This window comes from Hippoglossus stenolepis, chromosome 5 (genome assembly GCF_022539355.2).
Source record: "Hippoglossus stenolepis isolate QCI-W04-F060 chromosome 5, HSTE1.2, whole genome shotgun sequence".
Classification (NCBI taxonomy): domain Eukaryota; kingdom Metazoa; phylum Chordata; class Actinopteri; order Pleuronectiformes; family Pleuronectidae; genus Hippoglossus; species Hippoglossus stenolepis.
Genome location: NC_061487.1, coordinates 16,039,074 through 16,061,413, shown reverse-complemented (window position 1 = coordinate 16,061,413; position 22,340 = coordinate 16,039,074). Strand labels below are relative to the sequence as shown.

Sequence of the window (22,340 nt, the reverse complement as noted above, 5' to 3'; positions counted from 1 at the left end):
CATTGTTATTCATTATCATCATCATCATCAACGTCATCATCATCATCATCCAGCATCACGATGAAATACAACCTGGTTCTAACTCTGCTCATCGCGGCTCTGTTGCGGGTCAGTGGCGAACCTCAAACTCTCTCCTCTCCCGCGATGCTGTTAAACTCGACATCCTCCTCCTCCTCATCTTCATCATCCGTCGTCAGCGAACATGAAGTGACTAACGTGACGGACGATGCGGTGGGATCCCGCATCTCCTCTCTGATGACGCATCTGCCAACTCTGAAAAACATTGTTATATTCATCTGCGTGTTAACAGCTGCTCTCATCACGTGTCTGGTCATCAAAGTGGTCAGGTAGGAAGGACTTGATCTAATGCAGCCATGTGATGCTGAATGATAAATGTTGTATATGTGATCGATCAATCGATTAGGAACATGTGGTCGTGTCAGGCTCCATGTGACAGTGGAAGGTCTATAGGGCCTATTAATAATAATGTCCCTGAACCTGGCAGTGCTTCGTGTGCCCTATAACATGTGACCTATGTGAGTCTTATCAGTGTCTATGTTAAGGAACGTATATTTTTACATTGATGATCATAACCATAATAAACCTGGAATAGTGAGGAAATAAAGTAAGAAACTATCTAAAATGTAAAGAAAAGATACGAACACATATACCAGTATAGTACACATCCATACAAAGAGAACAAAAAAAATCTCTTTCAAAGGTTATTTTAATGAGCCTATTGTTTTAGGGTTTAAAGAGGCCATATTTGTATATCGGGGCTGCAACTAATGACTTTATTCATTGGTGATTAATTAATTTATACTATAAAATATAATTTCAGAGTGAAAAGGTCCATTTCAAAATTCCCAATGTCCAAATGTGCTCATCAGAAAGCTGTAGAAGAAGAGTAAAACACAAATCTTTACATTTAAGAAGCTAGAACCAGAGAACATGTGGCTATTGTTGCAGCCAGTTATCCAAATACACTGGATAATTCCTAAATGAATTATTTCTTACCAATTATCGCTGGATACTGCTGAGAAATAAATGCTTCCCACGTCATACTTGCCAGATAATAAACTGGCTCGTACCAAAGTAGCTACAATAAAATTGGGATGAAAAAAAGTAAATTTTTGTTAAAGCTGTAAATGAAATTGATTGGAGAATGTTTTTCACTCAGTGTTACAGTATGTGTTCCATCCCCGTCTCATCTTTGGCTCTGTTTTAATTGGCCACAGATCAGGAAGACGGATCAGAAAAACGAGAAAATATGATATCATAACGACGCCTGCAGAACGTGTTGAGATGGCCCCGCTTAATGAGGAGAACGATGACGAGGACGACTCAACGCTCTTTGATATCAAATACAGGTTTGTGGTTTTATTTGAACTCTCTTCATTTCTATTGATCCTACAGCCCAAATAAGACCGATCAATAAACCGGTCGAGAACGTTCTAAAATATTTAAGAAGTTAGGCCTTTGACAGAGGAGACGGACGTCATCTGAAATTCACACTGTACGGTAGATTTATTTCCACAGGAATGCTATCTATTTTACCCTTTGAAGAAATACAATAAAGTAGGGTTTTGACTCAATCCACTAAAACATCAGTGCAGATTATATAAAACTTAACCTTTTGCAACACTTTGAAATTGCCTCGCATTACTTGTGTCACAGTTTTGCCCTTTTTCTCAATGCCTCTGCTTATCTCACTTCTTACAATTGTAGTCATAACACCCCTTTAATCATGATTTGCCTAAAAGCAAATCAACTTGGAACTCTGCTTTGATTATGAAACCTTCCAGGTTGGCACCAAATACAAATACCACACAGACCGAAATGAAACAATTGCATTTGAACATGTATTTTTAAGTTATGCATTTGAACGTGATGAAATCCAGTGTTGACTTTAGGTTTAACCCTTCCGTCTTTTCAATTGTTCTTTGACACACAAGCGCTTCCTCAAGGGAAGGTATGACGCCCTGTTTTGCCGGACTTTCCTGACTTGCAAGTCATTAGTCCGCATGTTTCCTGATCGCTATGTAGACCGGAGCAGCAGAATAATCTATGTTGAGTAACTCTGAGTTTTCACTTTCTTTTCAGGTGAATCCCAGCGTGGACGTGCATATCTGATAACTCCCGTTTTGCGCAGTACAACTCAAGTGGTTCCCTTTTATTACATTTTTTTCTGTGGTCAAGTCTAACCAAAATCATTCTTAATATGCTACTTGTGCATGGCTTTAATCTGTGTTTAAAAGGCTGGAGCCCCGTGGATATCATTGTTTGCTGCTTGACTGAGGCCTCAGTCACGTTGCCCAGTTCTTTCCAATATTAGAGATGAGGATGTTTCCTCTAGTTACTTCAATCAGGCTGTTGGGAGCCTGGAGGTCAGTCGTCTCCATAACAAATCGGCACATGCTAATTAAGCATTTTATTTTTACATTGCCCCAAAGTTAATGTCATCTACATCATTTTTGTTGTGCTTAAACTAAAGTATGAAGTCTGTTAGGCTGCAGTTTGTGTAGGAATCAATGCCTGCTTTGATCCATCTTTATCAGAATGCAGGGTTAATCGAGGCTGTTTGTGATCTAGTTTGTAATCTTTAAATAAATACCAGGTGGCCTCTAAAGTCCGTTGATGCACAAAAATCTTTAACATGCAACAAATCTCGTGCAGAAAATACTTAATTCTAATGTAAAATTTGCACATAAAGACAAATCTAGTTCTATACACAGTAATTGATTTTTTAAACTAAACTTTAATACCAAATATATCTACTAACCACTTTATTGTGCATATATACTGTCGAAGACGCTCTGTCTTCATGGAGTAAGCGTATATTTTTTTTACGGTGTGTTGTTTGAAGACATTCCTAGTTTGCTGCTATCTCAGCTGAAGTTTTACGTTTTCAAAATTTTATGAAAATCTTCAATACTGTCGGTATATATTTGTATTTATGGAAGACATCCATATGCTGTGAATGTGAATGCTGCAATCTGTTGTGATCAGGTGTGTTCGATCCACAGTCTGTATAGAAAGATGGACGACGCCTCTCCACTTCATCCCACTGTACAAAAGTGAAGCCAAAATATCTGAAATCCAACATACGAGAGGAATGAACACCTAGACAAACATCGGTGTGATAAGAACTAATTAAAAAGACACAAACCGTCTTTGATTACATTTTTTATAAATGTTTATTTGGACTTTTTAGTTTGGTCCATGTCCCATCCACTAATATGAAGTAGGCGGGGTTTACTACCTTTACTACAGCCAGCCACCAGGGGGCAAATCGAAACCATTTGGCTTCACTTTTTGAGTGCGTCCATGTCGTCCATCTTTATATACAGTCTATAGTTCAATCATGTGATTTAAAAAACCACTAAACAATATCATCAACAGGTTTAAAGACTGTAGTGAAGTATGTAACATGCACAATGTGCACACAGTGTCTTACGTAAAGTCAGAAAATATCATGTCAAGTTGCTCCATTAGAAACTATCCTCTAATCTGGCTTGTCGTGAGACCAGAGTTTGTGTGTGAGCAGCCAGTGCTGTGTTGCGTATAATCCCCCACAATCATTTCCATTAATGGCTCACTGACCTTTGTAATGTTTAACTTGAAAAGGGCCTTTTTTTCCTGAAGAGTTGCTTCTCTGTGCCACATGGAGTTTGGTGAAGATTTTGAGTATTTCTAAATTTGGGTGAAGTATTTTGAAAGTTTTTCATAAACCAGTCACAGCATGGGAGACGATTTTTCATGGGTTTGTGTTGTATCCGTTTAGATTCAGAGGAAGCTGGGTGAGACAAATCATCAAAACACATGGTTCAGTACAATAAGTAAAAGCAACATTTATGGGATTTTTCGCAGCTTACAGATACTGGCTTTAATGGTAATAGTTTGATGTTTGGTTTTAAAAATGGAGGTTTTACCAAATCTAGACCAATAAGTCAAACATTCTCCCCATTAAAGGTTCAGTGTGTAGAATTTAGTGGTGAAGTTCCATGTTGCAGCTGAGTGTCCCTCACCTCACCCTCCCCTTCCAAGGTGTGGCAGCTTTTAGTTGTGATTAAAAACTCAAATGTTTTTTAGTTTTGTCCAGTTTGGACGACTGTAAAAACCATGGCCTCCTCCATAGAGAGGACCTGCTCCCGATGTATATATAAAGTATTTAAATACAAAGGGCCCATTAGTTGATTACACACTGAAAACATCACTAGGGTTATTTTATATTCAATTTCTGCCAATAAATCCCTTTCACCTAAATCTTACACACTGAACCTTTAAATATGTACGAAGCCACTCTTGCAAATGATGAAATAACAGAAGCTGGTTTGTCATATGTCCTACATTTCTTATTCGGATACCAAATGCAATAGAGTGATTCAAAATAAATGAAAGTCCCCAAACCTTCCTCGCCTCTGTGCACCCTGACTGTAATCTCAGTGGCCTAACACTGCAGAGGGCACCTAGATTAGGTTTGCGCAGCACATGGTGTGGGTGTTCTAGGTGACCTTCTGTTTAAATCCAAACTGTTATTCGATAGTGCACAGTGGTCTACAGGTGCAGCTGTTTTCAAATGACCTCCATCCCTGGTTGAATAAGAAAAAAGGAACTGCATCGCCCTTGTGCAGCCTTTTCCGTCTCTTTCTTGACTTGAGAAAGAACATTGTGTATTTCTCCTGTGTTGACATTCACAGATAATCAGATACATGTATTATCATTGTTTAAAATATAAGTGCTAATGATGTTAAACAAACCTTCAACCATATTTTTGATATAAATGTTCTTCGCTGTACCTTTTACTGTTGGTTGTTATATGCTTTTTCAATCGGAATATGTTTATTTCAGTTTAACTTAAGATCCATTTTTGTTCCTCTGCTAAATTATTCCTTGTATGTCATCCTACACTGTTTCCCTCGTCCATCTCAGTAAAATCTTTTAAATGTTATTTCAAGTCGTGTGTGAAATCGTGGAAAAACCCGTCTTCTGTTTAAATGCTAAATCTGGACTTTTACTGTAACCGAATCATTCGCTGACGAAAATTCCTCTCGTAAAATGAATCAGCGTCAGTGTGGTAGCTATTTGAAGACTGTAGCTAATTTCTTCAATCCCGCATCGAGGCCAAAAACATTAAAAGGCGACGAAAAGACTGTCTTGGAAGTTTATTGAAAACAAAGGCCCTGACTGGTCGCGTACGCCACAGTCATTTCCTCAGTTTCCATCTCTTTGAAACACTGCTGAAATAAAACCCACTTCTTTTCAAGTGTTTTAAAAGAAGAGGCTTGAAGTTTTGTGTTTTTTCCAGTCTCTTGTTTTGTGTATTTTCTGCCACAGAAAAGTACATTCACGTTGTCATAAATATACACTTCACATGTCCTCGAGACATTCAGAATATTTAAAAGAACCCCCAAAATTGAAATATACTTAAGTTGTATGCATTAAGACAGGACAAACATGCAAAAGGTAATATTGGTTTTGTCGGACAGTAAACAGATGAGACACAACGTACAATATACATGAGAAAAAGCAGCCTATAGTGAACAATACAACACAATCCCCACAGTCTCACAGCAGAATGTCAGCTGAAGGTTTTCCAAAACCAGACTCTGGGTTAATTAACTTAATAGTGCTGGTCACAGAGCGCGTCTGTTTTTTGCCTAGCGCAGACGAGCCTTCACAAATAAACCCTTCATTGTTTCACGCTGCTGACGTCTCTAGTGCCACTTTGATGTCTATTCTTAACTAAACTGGCAAAGAAATAAGGCCAACATCAATGTCAACAGGCACATCCTGTCAAAACAACACTTTTATGGACTAATCACATGAGGCGGGAGCGCATGAGAGGCTACTTGTTTATCTGCAGGAGCTTTCGGAATATTTCAAATACTTCGGTTAATTATTTGTATTAACTGTTCCAGAAAAATACCCCGAAAAGAGTTTACGGCAAAAGGCCCAGTGTCATGACGACTTCTGAAAAACTCCCTAAAAACCCGACAGACTTTTACTGAGGTGGAGCTTAGAAGTACAAAAATACAAACCAAGAATTAAATAGTTTGGAAAAATCAGTCTGGTGTTGAAATGGAGTTTCATCCCTGGCAAGAACTACAAGTCGGCAGACCTGCATTAAAATACACTTTTTTTGCACATTCTGTTAGTTTTTTAAAGTTTCAATGAATATATCTTGGCTTTAGAAGCGAGTAACACGTTCAAAACAACTACGAAACTCTGTCTTTCCTGTAGTGCATGTGATTGGTCCAATTTGAAATGGGCAAGTTTAATTATATCATAGGCACAAATACTGGCAGTGTCATCAAATCCACACATATCTTCATCAACCTATATTGGTTGAATACTAAACGAAAAACACATTATAGAACATTTCAATGGAATTAAGACGAACAGCTCCTCAGCTCTTCCTCTTCTCAGTGTTGTTGCACTGAGAGCATCGCCACCTCTGTTCAGGAATTCATTTAAAGCACATTACAGGGCTCATTTCTTACAGTGTAAGAATATCACCACTACATTCATGTACTGTTACTACCACCACACAGCTACAGTCTGACAAGTCAGTGTGGAAACGGCTGGTGTTCTTAAAGAGAAGTTTACAAAGGGGGTTTACTAAGCCTGTGTAAATATACTTATGTGAACAGCCGGTACAATCTCACAGGAGCCGAGCACAATCCAACATGCCTCTATCTGTTCACTGGCTCCCAAGGTAACCCAACATATTCACTATTTCAATTTAGGCTTATGAATTAACTGTTTTAATATGAACATTCTAAAAGGTACTTCAAGCTACAAAAGCATACATGTCAAATGTCCTCGATCAGAGGGGAATATAAATATTGAATACTTGATCAACTGTTTTATCAAAGAGCCTAATAAAAAGGGGTTTGTCATATTTAAAAACAAGTGTTTGAAGAGTTGACCCACTTTCCTTTCATCTTCATCATTCGCTCTCAACTCTCAAGTGCTTCCATCTTGTGGCCCAACTGGAGACTCACAACATTCATTTTGTCACCTCCACAAGCTGTTCACATTCTGAGTAAAAACATACACAACATCTTCTTAATGAAGCCCTATCATATTCTAAACTTGGACTTTTCATTTATGGCATCTTATAACTAATTTAAATGCACAAATGGGTTTTGAATTATTAAATCCTAGAAAAGAATCACACTGGGAACCTAGTTTAAAGTGAGCTAGACAAAAATGGTTTCATTATTCAAATTTTGTCATAGAAATCTCATTAAAAGATCAAATGCACCAGAGAAATTAGTCACTAAAAGAGCTTGTAATAGAAAAACAAGTTTGTTTGAATTACTGAAAATAAGTTATTCAAGTTTCATAAAAGTACAGTAAGAAGAAAACTGTTTGTACAAAGTCTACTCAGTCAAGATGATGGTTTCCATGACAATCTTCCATCAAGCTACTGGCTCTGAAGCTCCTTCTGTGGTTTCGTCTCAGCGTCGCAGGTCCCAGTGTGGAGCCGGAGCGCCCCCTGTCTGTGCAATGCGTTCAGGGTCCTGAACTCCAGAGGCATGGTGTGTGGACTGGACCTGGATGTGTACTCGTACTTCAGAGTGTCGTAGTAGTGGTATTTGACCGGTTTGCCCTGCGGGTCGAGCGCGAACGGCCAGAAGCCGTAGAGATGGATCTCCTCACAGAAGCGAGTGGCCATCGTGTACATGAGGAGGCCGGTGGTCGGACGCTTGATGTGGACGTTGTTGGTTAGCCAATACCTGTTGACAAAGACAGACAGAACATTAACTAGAAAAATCTGAAAAGCTGCTTCTACACATGCACTGAACTGCAGACCTGAAATCTTCCAGAGGGGCTGCATGTGAGAACGCAAATACCAGAGTCACTTGCTCCAGACATTTTGCACAACTTTTCCTGCATGTTCCCTGGTGAAATGTCCACGTGAGCTCATGTCAGAATGCAGCGGGAAAAATTCACAGCGAGTGGGTGGGTGTGATGAAGAAGATTCTAGCACGCGACGGATGTGAGACACAAATATCTCAGGATTAAAGAGAAGAGCCATATACCTAGAAGACGCTGGCAAAGATGTCAACTTAGAAAGACAACGACATTCGAGAGAGAAAATGTGATTTCTGCAGAATTTACAAGTCGTGTCCTATCTCCTGCTTGTGCTCCCCAGACGCCAATCCAATATTTTTGAACACGTCTGATCCAGACAACCACCTGCTGCGTTCTACATATGAGAAAAGATAAGCTGCGGAAAATCTCCGCACCCAATTTTCCAGACATTATCTGGACTACAAGTCTGAGGTACAATCTGTTCGAGGTGTCCACAGCTCTTTTTTTAGTAAGCAAAAGGAAGTCAGTATTCATGAGGAAGCAATACTCTTCTTCTTCAGTTTCTCCCTCTGGGTTTGGAAATAAATTATAATACAGTCTGCTGGAGCTGAATTCTAACAAGCCACACATGTAGAAATTGAGAGCTGGCTGTGTATGTTTTTCTGTTGTCGACCGAGTAACTGCCCCTTCAAGAACTTTTCACACGTCCACTCACAGATAATCAATAAGTGACCTTTCATTTTCATCCTCTTTTCTGAGCGGATTCATTCCCAAAAAATATCAACAAGTCTAATCTTCCAAAAACCATTAAACCTTATCTTCTCACTCAAGCAGCTGGGAGATTAATTGATTTTTAAATTAATTTCTGATAAAAAAACCCAAATAGACAACAACATCACACACTCAAACAGCTTCTCGAATATGAAGATTTGCTGTTTAGCATTTTTGACTATTTTCCTTTTTATTTTCATTACTTGCAGCCTCATTCTCAACACGGCAAAACATGGTCATTCCACACATTTCAAAATTCAAAACCTACTGGCTCAGGAGTATTTAATCCATTGCCACTTCCTGGATACCAGCGCAGTCATCTGCACAGGAAACAAAAAAATTCTGTAGCTCTAGTTTCAAGCCAAACACAGCACAACAGAAATAAAGGGAGCGGTGCAGTGAAAGACTGATTCTTCTCACCACATCGGCAGAGCTTTAAACTGTAAGCAAAAAAACTCCTGAAGGCTGAATTTGAGATTAGTTTTCTGAGTGTTTGCTGAGCACATTGGTTCTTTTTACTGCAGCAGACTTTTAACAATAACACTATTTCACAATTAAAATAAAGCCACCGAGCAGGAAACCTTGGTGTGGACTTTGACTCAGATTTAAACTGAAGGCTCACGAGGGTCTTGTCTCAATATGGGGCCTTTAAAAACATTAGTGTGAGTGACAGAGAGAAACTGGTGTATGCTTTTATCATGACCAGCCACAGCTACTGTCTGGTCTCACCAAACTGTCATAAATCAGCTGCAGGTGATTCAGAACTCTGCAGTCGGAGTGCTAAACACGACCAGAAAAAGAGGCCACATTACTTTTGTACTAAAGTCCATAGAACGGTTGTCAGTAAGATTCTGTACAGATTATTTTACTGTTCACTTTATGGAGGTGCACCAGAATAAATGTCACATATGCTCACAGAGTATAAACCAGTACGGCTCCACAGGTCCTCTGGTAAGAATCATTTAGCTAAGGACAGGAAGTTTTGAAATCTTGTAACCCAAGCTTTAAAAAATCTCTTTAGCCTGGCTTTTGATTAAGTACGGTTTATTATTTCATTTTTACTATTAATTTAATGTTATTTAATAAAACAAATTCTGTTAAGATTATAGGTATATATTCTTATCCAGTTTGATTAACTAGTTTTTATTGATAATTTAGCTTTTAAAATCATTATTTTAATCTGTATAAAAGGTGCTATATAAATACAGTTTGATTGATTGCTAGAGAATGAAGTAATGAGAGCTCAACAGGATGAACCTGCAGCAGGTTCACGGTTCTGTCATCCTGTATCCCAATACGAGAATGTGGACGTTTGCATTGCTATTTCAGACTTGTATTCTGAATCATGTCACCCCTCCTGACCTCTGAACTCTTGTTACAGTGCGATCACATCCTGCCCTCAGCAGCAGCCTCAGGATCAGGGGGTCAAATGTCGACCGCCTCAACGCAATTTTCCTTTCCACTCACAAGCTCATTTTTCCAGCCTCTATGCTCTTACAGCCTCTCCCAGCTCTCCTCACACTCTCCGTGGTTAGTGTGGAAGGTCGTGTGGAGATGCAGAGGTTGTGCTATTTAAAGCGGTTCACGCAGCGTGAAGGGCGAACAGTGGGCAGGTTTACAATGCAGCCAAACACTACAGCAGGTGATGAGCATCCCAAACAACCAGAGAGAGAGAGACGATCATGTGGTGTGGCAAATGAGCAGAGCCTTTTGTCTCCTAGTGAACACGATGAGGTTCAGCCTTATTGAGAAAAGGACAAGGTCAGAGGAAGCGTTTATCAGAGACCATGAACAAAAAGGACAGAGGAATGAATTTCACCTGAAACAAGAAATCAGGGAAATTATTCTCTCTGGTAAAACAATGATCTCTCAGACGTTTGACTCGTGGCCCAATTCTTCCCCTTTTGCAATACCGAGTGTTAGTTGGGGCATACAGAATGACATAATGTGGTCACTGACCAGCAGTGGTTTTTAACGAGGCAGGAAAGCAGAGTGTGAGAGAGAGAGAGAGAGAGAGAGAGAGAGAGAGAGAGAGAGAGAGAGAGAGAGAGAGAGAGAGAGAGAGAGCAAAGGAAAGCAAAAAAAAAAAGCAGAGAAGCATTTTATAAAGGCCTGAAGGCAGAAAAAAACACATGCACACAAACGCTCAAAAAAGATCCTTGACCAGCTCTAAAACAAATCATCACAAATAATAAGGATCAACAGAAAGTACAAACTAAACGAGTCCTGATTAGTTCATGTTCATGTGTGCTTCTCCTGAGCTTCATGCAGAGGCCTGGGAGCAACAGAGTCTAAATTTGGAGTCAACAAATGAGCATTTACATTAACACAAACTGATCTCTTCACAAATTCATGTTGTCATTAGAATTTTTTTTCATAAATGCAGACTGTGAATCAGTGTCAACATCAGTGTGAAAGGTCGACGATGAACATCTGGTCAAACTGTGGGAAAATAAGCCTCAATTAAATGAATAGTTTGGGGGAAATGCTCATTTGCTTTCTCAATTAGAGTTACATTAGGAATCAATAGGTTGCCTGGCAACCTCACAGTGAATTAACTGTGCCCGCCTGAGAAATAAAGCAGTGAACGCCCGGAGAGAGCACAAATGGCTCTGGTAAAGGAAATGTTAGCCTACATGTCAGTCTCCACTGAGATAACCACTGGATGAATAGAATTGTATTATTGACTGGAAATATAGATGAATGAAGCATCTACACTTCATCAGACTATCCAAGATACGAATGCTGCCATCTTTTTTCAATGACATCATTTGACTTGTACTTTGGCATGTTTGTTTGCTCTGTGTCCCACCAAATAACATGGAGGAGGTGGAATTTAGGAATGATACTGCAGCTAGCCACAAGGGGGCTATCGAGACACGTTGGCTTCACTTTTGTGGAGCAGTCATGTCGTCCATCTTTATATTCTGTTATTTATAAATACATGGTCCCTAAATGATTATTTCAACAAACAATATCATGAACTCTCCTCCTGCTAAACAACAGAATGTTAGCTTTGTCACTAGTAACAGGATTTACACAGAGCTGCTGGATTAAACAACATGAGTTGTTGGTACGTGTAATTACATCCACCAAGGAGGTTATGTTTCAATTGTTTGTTAGTTGGCAGATTTACTCAAAAACTACAGAACCGATTTTCACGACATTTTGTAGCGGATTCGAATAAACGGTGGCATCAGGACATATAGCATAGCATATAGCTAAGGAGCTTTTAAACTTTGAACAGAGCCGAGCAAACTCCCCCCTGTTTCCAGTCTTCATAAGAGAGGTACTTCCTGTTCTTCTTATTCCCTGTGAGTGTATATTTTAAAATGTCAGACTGTTCCTTTGGGAGAGACAAATGATCCTTGTCCGCAAATAAAACTTTGCCTTTCGTTTCAGGATCAAACACATTTCACACTTAATTAAGACAGATGTGGTGAGACAATTCGAGTGAGAAGACGAGAGGCTTCCTCACTCTGGCTGCCTCAGGTGATTAGCTTTAATTCCCCTTTATAAAAATAGCCACCTGGGCTGTAGATTAGAGTTTGCCAACCCCTTCATTACTGCTCTCTCAGGTGGGCCTGAGCTGTGATCTTACCCTCTGACAGCGTGGAGGAGGCGCAGTGAGGGGAAGGCGGTGCGTACGTCCACAGTGTGCAGCAGGATGAGACGGAGCGCCCACTCCACGCGCTCCTCTCCCCCCTTGGCCATGAACGCCGGGATCCACAGCACGCTGCCGCTGAGGCTTTGAAGCCGCTGCAAGAAGCGATCCCTCCACTCGTCACTGACCAGGTCCTGGAAGGCCCGCTGCACGACCGACGGGTTCATGGTCACCAGGTTGGTCCGCGTCCCCACGTCCCAAGAGTATTCCTCCACTGGGGCCAGGTTACACCTTGGGACAAGTAAGCATTGGTCACTCAAGATCAGTGACATCAAATGTGTTGATTCTTATCATACAGGAACCATAGGCTGTATATAAAGATGGATGCCCTCCTTAAGTGAAGCCCAAAGTGTCTTGATCGCCCCCTGGTGGCTAGATGCAGTATAGTTCCTAAACTGCGCCTCATTTACAGTATGTTAGTGGATGGGACATGGACCAAACTAAAAAGGCAGAACAGTTAGAAGTTATTCAAGAGCAAATTTAAGTTTGGTTTTAATTACTTATTTGATGCTGTGAAAACAGGTTAAAATGAAATGATTGACAGCTGAGACTGACTCGGGATTGGTCGGTCATGTGTATCGGCCAATCTCTACAGCGCAGACTCTGTCTCCAAATGACGTCATATATATATATATATATATACACACATTTAGACTATAAAAACAGCTTCAAACGAGCTTGCTATAGGTATTTCATTGGAGGAGACAGGTTCATCCTATTGATGACAATTCTTATCACTGCATTTAGTAACTGATAAAAGCTATGATGCATTTATAATGAGCACTCACACATTTTTCTTTTTATTAACTCACACACTTGTGAAGACAAAGCCTGAGACGTCTCAGTGTGTCGCTGACTCTAATTAATGAGTTCATTTAAAACAATTAAGAGGAAAATGAGTGTGTGATTTCAGTGGACTATTGCTCCTGACTGCTCCTGTAGCACCCTAATGAATTTTAAGAGATTTTGTACAAAGACGGGTAGGGGAGCCTGTTCCTTCCTTTGTTTTGTTTAAACTAGGACAAGTAAAGAGGTTTTTAAACAGGCCAAGAATCACCAATATTGATAAAGAAACATTTTATCATTTAAAGTTAATTTAATAACTGTAATGTGGGTCTCATGCATCATTTATATGCTACTTCATTTATTTTAATCAACTCCAAATAATTAGCAAACATGAGGTGTTTCATTTAACAATCAACTCTTAAATCTTTAATCACATGCCTGTTTAAACACAAAAAGTGTTTCTAACAGTAAATACATTTGTCCTGTGTGAATTCTCTGAATTAAACAGACGATCCCTGTGCGTATGTGTCTCCACTTCCTCCCACTATCCACAAATAGAGCAAAGATATCCTGGATACCAACACCTGGAGCCAGAGTCTGAGCAGCCGTGATCAGGGGATGGAGCCGCGGTAGCGAGGTACCATCGATACACGCGCTCGGCCAATCATGAGTCCCGTCTCCGCTGTCAATCATGACATTTCACCCAATTGTTATAGCTTCAAATAACTAAATGAAACCAAACTCACCACAAAAACGAGCACTTGAACATTCATCAGTGTTATAAGAACTACTTAACAAAACATAGACCATCTTTGCGAAAATGTATAAAGTAAATGTTTTTCATTTTTGCATCTGTTGCAGGTTAGAAGCGTCATCAACACCCCCCCCCCACACTCGCTCACGGTGAAAGCAGTGGGGGATCCCCTGCTGTGTTCTCACATCGACTTCTGGATTTCTATGGACTTCATACGAGGAGGCCAGGCAGCAGCAGAGAAGCAGATAACTTGAGATGGATCCATTGTTTTGGAATCAATAATATTGACATTAGTATCAATGCTCAAGAAAAGACTTTGACGATCAATCCGCCTCCGCTCACTGGAGAGAGACAAGAGACACTGTGTTCTTTCAATGGGAGCTGTCAGTTTTCCATGGCTGCTCATGTTCCTGCTTGAAATCTGACGAATGTGCACCACCAGCCGACATAAATTGTTAAAAATTCTAATAATTTGCTGAGTAGCGAGTCATTCCTTGATGTTATTGTCACACTGAGCTACAATCATCTATATCTCGCACCCCAAAACACTGTCAACCTACTTAGTGGAAACCAAGCGCGGGGCAGAGGACTATATTTAGCCGAGACATTATCTCTCCATCTCGTACGCGAATGCCAGAGCAAATTCCTCAGCTCCTCAAAATGCCACATCTGCTGTCGTCTGCCTTCAGCCAACCATTAGTGCCGTGCCCCGGCATTATCATCATACTGCCTCAGTCCATAAATCATGACCTCCCCTCATCAGCATGAGCACTTAGAAAAGACAAGACACAAAGACAACACGCTCGGTTTCCGAATATAAAAAAGGGACATTTAGACACTTTGAGGCTCAATCGATCAATCAGCTCGATGAGGTGCCACCACTGACGGCTACTTCCTGCTCCCTTTACACAGCGCTGATTAATGAGAGGAGGCTTTTACACTAGAGATACACTACCTCTGCAAATAGTGCATGTTTTGTTAGGCTGTGCACACAATACTTTCCCATTATAATAGACAAAATTTACTTTTGGAGTATGAATAGTGACAAATAACCCGCTCAGTGACTCTTTTGCGTGCAACTCAAACACGGGCTGCTGGCTCCACAAACACAGTTCTCCAGTAGAATGAGAGCAGGACCCCTGAGAGTACCGGTGTGTGAAAAAACGCTCAGCGCGTTGCTGCTGGATCCCAAAGCTTTTCAAAATGTCAATTTCATGTATAATCATGCATTTAATTGCTGTCGTTCTGCCAGTTTTGTTTCCGACTTTAAATCGTTCAAAAGCTGCGACAGTGTGTTCTAACTAGGAAAGTGCAATTAATATAATGCCAGCTGTGCGACCACCGACTTCAAACCTGAATTAAACTAAGAACTCCAGAGAGTGATTATCACTTCAATGTGAATTATAGTCTTGGTAAAAGTGAGATAAAGCCAAAACTGAAACTAATTTGCTAATCCATTTCAATTACATTTCACTTTAACCTGCGGGTTTTATTAAGTCAAGAGGAACATTTCCAACCCTGAAATCACAAATTCCGTTTCGGTGAGGAGGACAAAAAAAGGCCAACCTGATAACGAAGTCGTGAGAGTCGATCTCCTGTCCGCAGCTGCTGTTCAGCAGGACCCCAGAATTCCCCACGATGGCGCAGCGCCTGTGATGCTGGTTCTTCATGGGGGAAACAGTCGGCAGAAGTCGGTAGAGGTTCTCTGAGATGTTGGTCGTGCTGTGGCGGTCGAAGACATAGTGGATGATGTCTCCAGGTTTCAGAGTGCCCTTCAGAATGGAGATGTCTCTCTCTGGATCGAGGAATCTCAGGATGTTCTTCCTGTGAGAAAAGAAGATGAAAACGAGTTAGGAAAGACTCGTGTTTGGTCGAGCGTAAAACAGGTAATTAAAAGAGATAATTGTGGAGGAATCTGCCTGATGAGGTTGGAGAGCGTCTTGTTGAAGGTCCAGTTGTTTGACGAGAGCTTGGCGGTCGTATTGGAGCTCGGCTGATGACGATGATTTGTTTCTGTGCTCAATCTTGTCAGAGCGGTTGGATCTACGTGTACTGGAGTCTTTCTAAGAGACGACAAAAAGTCGTGTTATAGATACACAGTGATGATCTTTACAATTCTCATCATTATTTGTGTACATTTTCATTCTTTTCCCCTAATTAAAGGCTTTTATGTGGCATGGTATCATATTTTAGAGCATTCTGAGATAAATCTACTATTTTGGGAATGTAACATTTAGTACTGCTAATACATTAGTCAGTTTCTGCAGGTTTCAACAAGTTCAGATTAAGAACATAATCAATGAAATGTAAGACCAATGTCAAGTACCACAGACATAAAGGAATCTGGGAGCCCCAGAATTGTATCATTGAGAAAGAACTACAAAACACAGAGACCTTACAAACGGTGCATGCTGCCGAAACACTTCTCTTAAAAGGAAAGAAGAATCTCATTCGAAAGTGCAAAAGAAGTAGCAATAAATTTAACATAAAACGACCATCCTAAATGTATTGAAGACCTAGAACATAATATTTTTATGTATTGAAGACTTTCAGACCTAAATTCAGATGATTGAATTTAGACCTTTAAAGCGCCTGCTGAAACCATTGTAAGTACAACTTAATTTAGCATTAACATTTTATATATATATTTACTTTGATAAGTATCAGATGGAAATATCGTACTTTTCATTGCACTAAACCTATTTCGCTTCTTTAGATACCAGGTACAGATCAACATAATACCCCCTCAAATAATATATATTGCATTGTAATGAACACAACTACCAGTATTATAAAGTAGTTTAAATTAGATCCAGCAATAGCAATAATAATGGTTCAATCATAAACTACCCCTAAACACAAAGGTGCAATTTTCTGCATGAGTACTTTTGAGATACTTTTGCCTACATTTCTTATGTACTGTTAATTAAAGGTCCCGAAATTGAATATAAAATAATCCTAGAGATGTTTTCACTAGTGTGTTTCATCTAAATTGGATGAATTGTTGTTTCCTTTACCCTCGAATGAGCCCTTTATATTTAAATACTTTATATTTTTACATCGGGAGCAGGTGCTCTCTACGGAGGCCACCACGTTTTTTTGACAGTAGCCCAAACTGGACAAACTAAACATCTTTTGAGTTTTTTGACAACTGAAGACTACCACAGGTTCTCTTCAATGTTTGGAAGGGGAGGGTAAGGTGAGCGGTATTCCGCTGCAACTTCACCACTAGATGTCACTATATTCTACACACTGAACCTTTAAGTACAATATTAGATGCAGGAATTTTCCTCGTATTGGAGCATTTTTGCACAGAGGTGCTGATCTGAATCCTTTCTCCACTGTGCATAAACAAAACTTCCCTGCACATGGAAGTTAAGAACAAGCAATAAAGGTTTATTATTTGAAACACAGCATTTTTTACTTCCGTGGATCCCACCACCACATTGATGGGTATTTATAGCAGCTGCCCTCTATACCCTGACTGTGAATGACTCACTGTGTTAACAAGGCTGCATAGGAACCAAAGTAGTGCAGATAATCATATGGAGTTAGCCCCCCACCAGTGGTCTGTACTTACTGTATGTATTTGTGTGTTTGTGTGTGTGTGTGTGTGTGTGTGTGTGCGTGTGTGGAGATAATTGGATTTCCTACCTTGTGTGTGGTTTAGGCACAAGCCTCTGCAAGTTCGTCTTCTTTGAACGTCCAGTGTTCCTAGTGGAGAAAGAAGGCTTTAGATTGAATTATGAATCACACACTGCAGCCAGAATTCTCGCTTGATAATGGACCGATCCTTCCTGTAATCACATTGTGTTACAGTAAATGAAACCCACTGTAGGCTGCTCACTAACAGGCGCACTCCACATCCTTCTCTTAAGATACAGTGAAGGTGAGAGGCACGTATCAAGGTATTTTTAGAGCAACCCACCGTGGGCCCATCCGCTGATGTAATGAGGATAAATGTGGCCTTAATGGAGCCACATTATACTGTCAGGAGGTTTTTCTTTTCACAGGGAGGTGAGCAATCTTTTCAGGATGCTGCTTGAATGCGCCGGCCAAGACGCGGTTACAGTAAGCACTGCGTATTCTCCCAGCATTCAGATTAGTCAAGTTTTGCACATCATGACCTTGGCCACATGTGGTGAAACATGACAGCAGTGCGGCGCTGAAACAGAGAGACACGCCGCTCGGACAGATCTATTTATTAGTGATGTATTAAGCTGCGTTTATGCAGACACACACTTGGTTCTGCTTCTTCTTCCCACGGCGAAATCACAAAACCAATATGACCTCATTATAAAGTGAAACCACAGTCGGGGTGATTGCAGTCCAAACTAAATGTTGTTGCTGAAAGAGAAATGTGATAAAGACAGACACACACACATGCACACACACACACACACACACACACACACCCACAAAGACAAATGAATGAAAACAAGGGGAGGATGTTGCAGTGTTGATGTCAGGACATGTGGCATTAAAAGCAAAAATTAAGAATGCACAGTATTTTTCTTGCAGGTCAAATGCAGGCGGGACATGAGTGTGTGACTGGGAAGGTTTTTGCTGCACTGCTCCAGATTTCAAAGTGTGAAAAAAGAGAAATAAAAGAAGAGGAGAGCCTCTTTTGTTCTCTTTTGTTGTCTCACACACACACACACACACTCTCTCTCTCTCTCTCTCTCTCTCTCTCTCTCTCTCTCTCTCTCTCTCAGTGTAAATGTATCCTATCCCGCATGCCGGCTGCTGCAAGACAAATAGCCTAATCCTTGGAGACCCAGGCAGGCTGCTGTCTGAACAGCTGCTACTGCTGCACCCAAGTGTTACAAATGAAGAAACAAACCACACACACATTCTTATATATATATATATATAAATACACTCCACATTCAATGCAAAACTTCAACATAAAAATGCACTCATTTATTACACTCATTTATTACACACACCCCCATCCCCCATCCCTTCTACTTCATAGATTAAATCTGGGGAAAACCTGCAGGAAACAAAATAACCTGCAGGACAAGAACACAATAGACTTGACTCTACTCTCTCTCTCTCTCTCACACACACACACACACACACACACACACACACACACACACACACACTCTCCCTCTCTCTCTTTCTCTGTTGCGCTGTCTGTTGCGCTGTGCATGCATGCGTAAAATGAAGGTGGGAGACTTACGCAGTTTCTTCTTCCACTTCTGCAATATCGTCAATGATCAGGACCACCACCAGCAGCGTGAGCAAGCCGAACATCAGCGTGCGGAGCAGAAGCGGCATGGCTGAGGGAGGAGGAAGAGGAGGCTGCAGCCGGGGGACCCTTCCTCCAGCAACACACACTCACACACACACACACACACCGTGTTACATTCACCTTTGTTGTGTTTCATAAACCGAGGATCCGCTCGGTCATCTCTTTGTTCTTATCGCCCGATGAGGAGTGGGACCCTCCCGTACAGACGAGCTGCGGTCCTTCCCTCCTCCTCCTCCTCCTCCTCAGATGATGAAGAAGATGATGATCGCCGTGTGTTTTCGCTGCAGCCGCCTCTCTCCGCTGTTCCCTCGTATTCCCCAGTCAAACTTTGGAAGCGTGCTCCCACACGGAGCTGCCAGGGGGGACAGTGGGATGTGGAGCTGACCACATGGAGTCTTAAAGGCGCAGGGGCCGACGCTGCTCTCGAACCTTGTACAGACAGAACTCCCTCTCCGGGTGATGCTGGAGTCAGGTGTGGGAGTGAGGGAGCACCACACGGCAGCTTCAGCACCTGGGGAGGTTAGGCGTGGTGTGATGATCGCCTACCTTTTACAATACAAGTCAAAACTTGAATGGATCAGACACTGATGATGACTTTTTATACTTTCCATCCACTGTGGTGGGAAGTCACATGTATGTACTTTACAAGGGGGCGGTGCAGTGGAGGTGCGTGGAGGGTTCCTGGTTTGAATCCTGGCTCTTTGAGTGGGATTTGCATGTTTTCCATCTGTCTGCGTTGGTTTTCTTTGGGCTCTCCTTCCTCCTCTCACAGTCCAAAGACATACACATTGGGGTAACGATAACTGAGGCGGATGTGGCTCAGGAGGTAGAGCGGAGCGGTTGAGCCAGGAGGTCGGCGATTCGATCCCCGTCTCCCCCATTCCGCATCCCTTAGTGTCCTAGGACAAGATACTTCACCCAAAATTGTATGTATGAAGTGTATGAATGATGTGTGAAAGTGCTGCACATTAAGGCAAGTGTTAAATAAGTATAGACCATTTACCGTAAGTGGAGACAGGTATATGTTTGTCTCAGTAGGTTGACCTGTCCAGGGTGAACTCAGCCTCTTCAACTGGGATAGGCATAGGCTCTCCCCAGTGCCCTCAAAAGGATAAGTGTTATAGGAGTAGGATGGATGGATATATTTCAGAGGGCAACAGTGCAATGTATGTATTGGTATGTTTCTTTGGAGGTTTAGATTTTACACAACAAAACATATGACAACATTGTTTAGGATGCAGCTCAACACATATATTTATATATATTTATATTCAGTCGTAGGTATTTTACATTGATAGTTATTTAAACACTTGAATAAGGGATCTGAATACTAATGAAGATACAAACCGGTTGAACTGCAGCAGCAGGTCTGAGGAGACGTTTGATTTCTTGCTCACATTTTATACAGCTGTTAAATTATGGTCTGTTAAACCTCATTTATTGGGAGGAAGTCAGAGATGAAAGTAATTTTACTTCACCCCCCATTTTGTGCTGAGACATTCCCACATAGTGACAAATGTTGGATGTAGCTATTGTTTCAAAAAGTGGTTTTGAAGCGTACATTTCTCAGTTCTGTTCCACTGCTCAGGGAATTTAATCTTTTTTCAAGTATAAAATGGCAGGGCTGCTGATCTTGAGAAAAAGAAAGGCACCAGGCCATTTATTTCTGTGTTACTTCAACTACCGCCGGCTCTGCTGTGTCTGGACCTTTTCTAATATCTTTTAAATCTTTTATTTATCCTGGAAAAAAGCTGGTGATGTTTGCATTTTGTTGAATTCTGCCTCTGAGGTGTTTGCTACACAATTTACATTACAGTGCACTAACAGCTGTTTAATTACCTACTGGTGACACGTGTTCAAGCTTTAATTATGTATAAATGTTTGTCCAGTGGCCATTTTCACTATATCAGATGAACTGGAAGCTACAGGTTTCAGTAATCACAGTATGTGGGGGCAGCCACATTTGAATGGTTCTTTCATCTTTCATAAATAACTAAAACATAAATTCATATGTTAGCTAAAGAAACTACAGTTTACATTATTATATTATATATCATATATTACATTGTTGGCACCATCATCTTTCAGGTCTTTCCCTCAGTCCTTCTTGTAGTCGTATCATTATCTATCTGCTGCCTGTAGCCGAAGCATACGGGATGTTAACTGCACACATAACACACGTTTAGTTGTCGTTTAATTGCAAATGAGGTATAAATGGGTCCATTACAAATGGGTCTTTTAATCTCATGCATACATTAGCTGCACAACAGTGTCGCACAGACATGGAGAAAGAGCTAATTTACATGAAGTGAACAGTGCAGCTGGAGCCTTGAGAGTGCACGTAATGATGACAAATAATGTAACTGTAATAATATCTAACATCTAATGATTATTCATTATCTGAACTGTGTGTTGTGCATTTGACTTTAGATACAGATATTTTATGCGCTGTCAGTTCATTCTCTTCCGTCTGTGTTTAACATTTGGCCTATACCTCATCCCTGTTTACAGCTTATTGTTGGTGCAGCCAAAGGAAAAAATGTTATGTCAAGGCCGACATACACTGATGCTGCAGGTATCGTTCCAGTCAACTGTGTGAGGCACAGTCTGATGTACAGCTTCATGTGCTGCTTGGATGAGTCAGAGAACAGCATCACAGACGCTTTAACCAGCCGGATGAAGTGCTGCACCCGTTAGTCATCCAGCCTGTGGAAACACTGGAGAGATATACGACACACGAGCTGCTTTTACTTTACTGCTGTCTTGCTTTTCTTTTAATTGAATGATGAATTGAAGTGGTGTGTCCTCTTTCTTAACTGCTATGGAGCCTCTTGAGAGTCTGAAATATTTGAAACTGAAAAATGAATTATGCAAGAATGTGATTTAACCCTTGATGTAGTTTCTTAAATCTCGAAATTGTGAGGATACAAACGCTGCCATCTTGTGCTGGTGACATCATTTGGAGACTCTCAGCCGTAGTGATCGGGGGATGGAGTCCCGGTAATGAAGTCCCACCGATACACTGTCAACCATGACCTGTTTTTATACGTATGAGTGTATTTTGACTTTTCCCTTTATGTCCAGGAGGTGGGGTTTATGACCTATACTGCAGCCAGCCACTAGGGAGCGATCAAGACATTTTGGTTTCATTTTTAGCGAGCCCTTACGTCGTCCATCTTAATTTATAGTCTGTGGCTCAAACAATATAATATTCGGCCAGCTTCCAGTACTGCATGCTCCACTGTGGATCTTTGAAACAAATCCTCAGTCTTAGATTCCTG

The 22,340-nt window shown here is 40.9% G+C and overlaps 2 protein-coding genes across 2 annotated transcripts; one reads left to right on the top strand and one right to left on the bottom strand.

Annotated features, from left to right (window-relative positions):
- The first annotated feature begins 60 nt into the window (after positions 1-60).
- Positions 61-5,280, top strand: fam174b (family with sequence similarity 174 member B). Its single transcript, XM_035157284.2, has 3 exons — positions 61-347; positions 1,239-1,370; positions 2,104-5,280. Exons 1-3 carry the CDS (start codon positions 61-63, stop codon positions 2,105-2,107), a joined length of 423 nt encoding a protein of 140 aa, XP_035013175.1. The 3' UTR covers positions 2,108-5,280.
- On the bottom strand, positions 5,151-19,173 carry st8sia2 (ST8 alpha-N-acetyl-neuraminide alpha-2,8-sialyltransferase 2). Its single transcript, XM_035157283.2, has 6 exons — positions 18,988-19,173; positions 17,454-17,513; positions 15,719-15,862; positions 15,366-15,623; positions 12,197-12,490; positions 5,151-7,745 (listed from the first exon to the last, which is right to left on the bottom strand). Exons 1-6 carry the CDS (start codon positions 19,083-19,085, stop codon positions 7,433-7,435), a joined length of 1,167 nt encoding a protein of 388 aa, XP_035013174.1. The 5' UTR covers positions 19,086-19,173; the 3' UTR covers positions 5,151-7,432.
- Between the last annotated feature and the right edge of the window lie 3,167 nt (positions 19,174-22,340).

Excerpts from the sequence above, each read along its gene's own strand:
- fam174b (XM_035157284.2), top strand. The coding sequence starts at position 61 with ATGAAATACAACCTGGTTCTAACTCTGCTCATCGCGGCTCTGTTGCGG. Across the intron at positions 348-1,238 it reads CTGGTCATCAAAGTGGTCAG|ATCAGGAAGACGGATCAGAA; the intron begins GTAGGAAGGACT and ends AATTGGCCACAG.
- st8sia2 (XM_035157283.2), bottom strand. The coding sequence starts at position 19,085 with ATGCCGCTTCTGCTCCGCACGCTGATGTTCGGCTTGCTCACGCTGCTG. Across the intron at positions 15,624-15,718 it reads ACGCTCTCCAACCTCATCAG|GAAGAACATCCTGAGATTCC; the intron begins GCAGATTCCTCC and ends CTTTTCTCACAG. Across the intron at positions 7,746-12,196 it reads CTCCTCCACGCTGTCAGAGG|GTATTGGCTAACCAACAACG; the intron begins GTAAGATCACAG and ends CTTTGTCAACAG.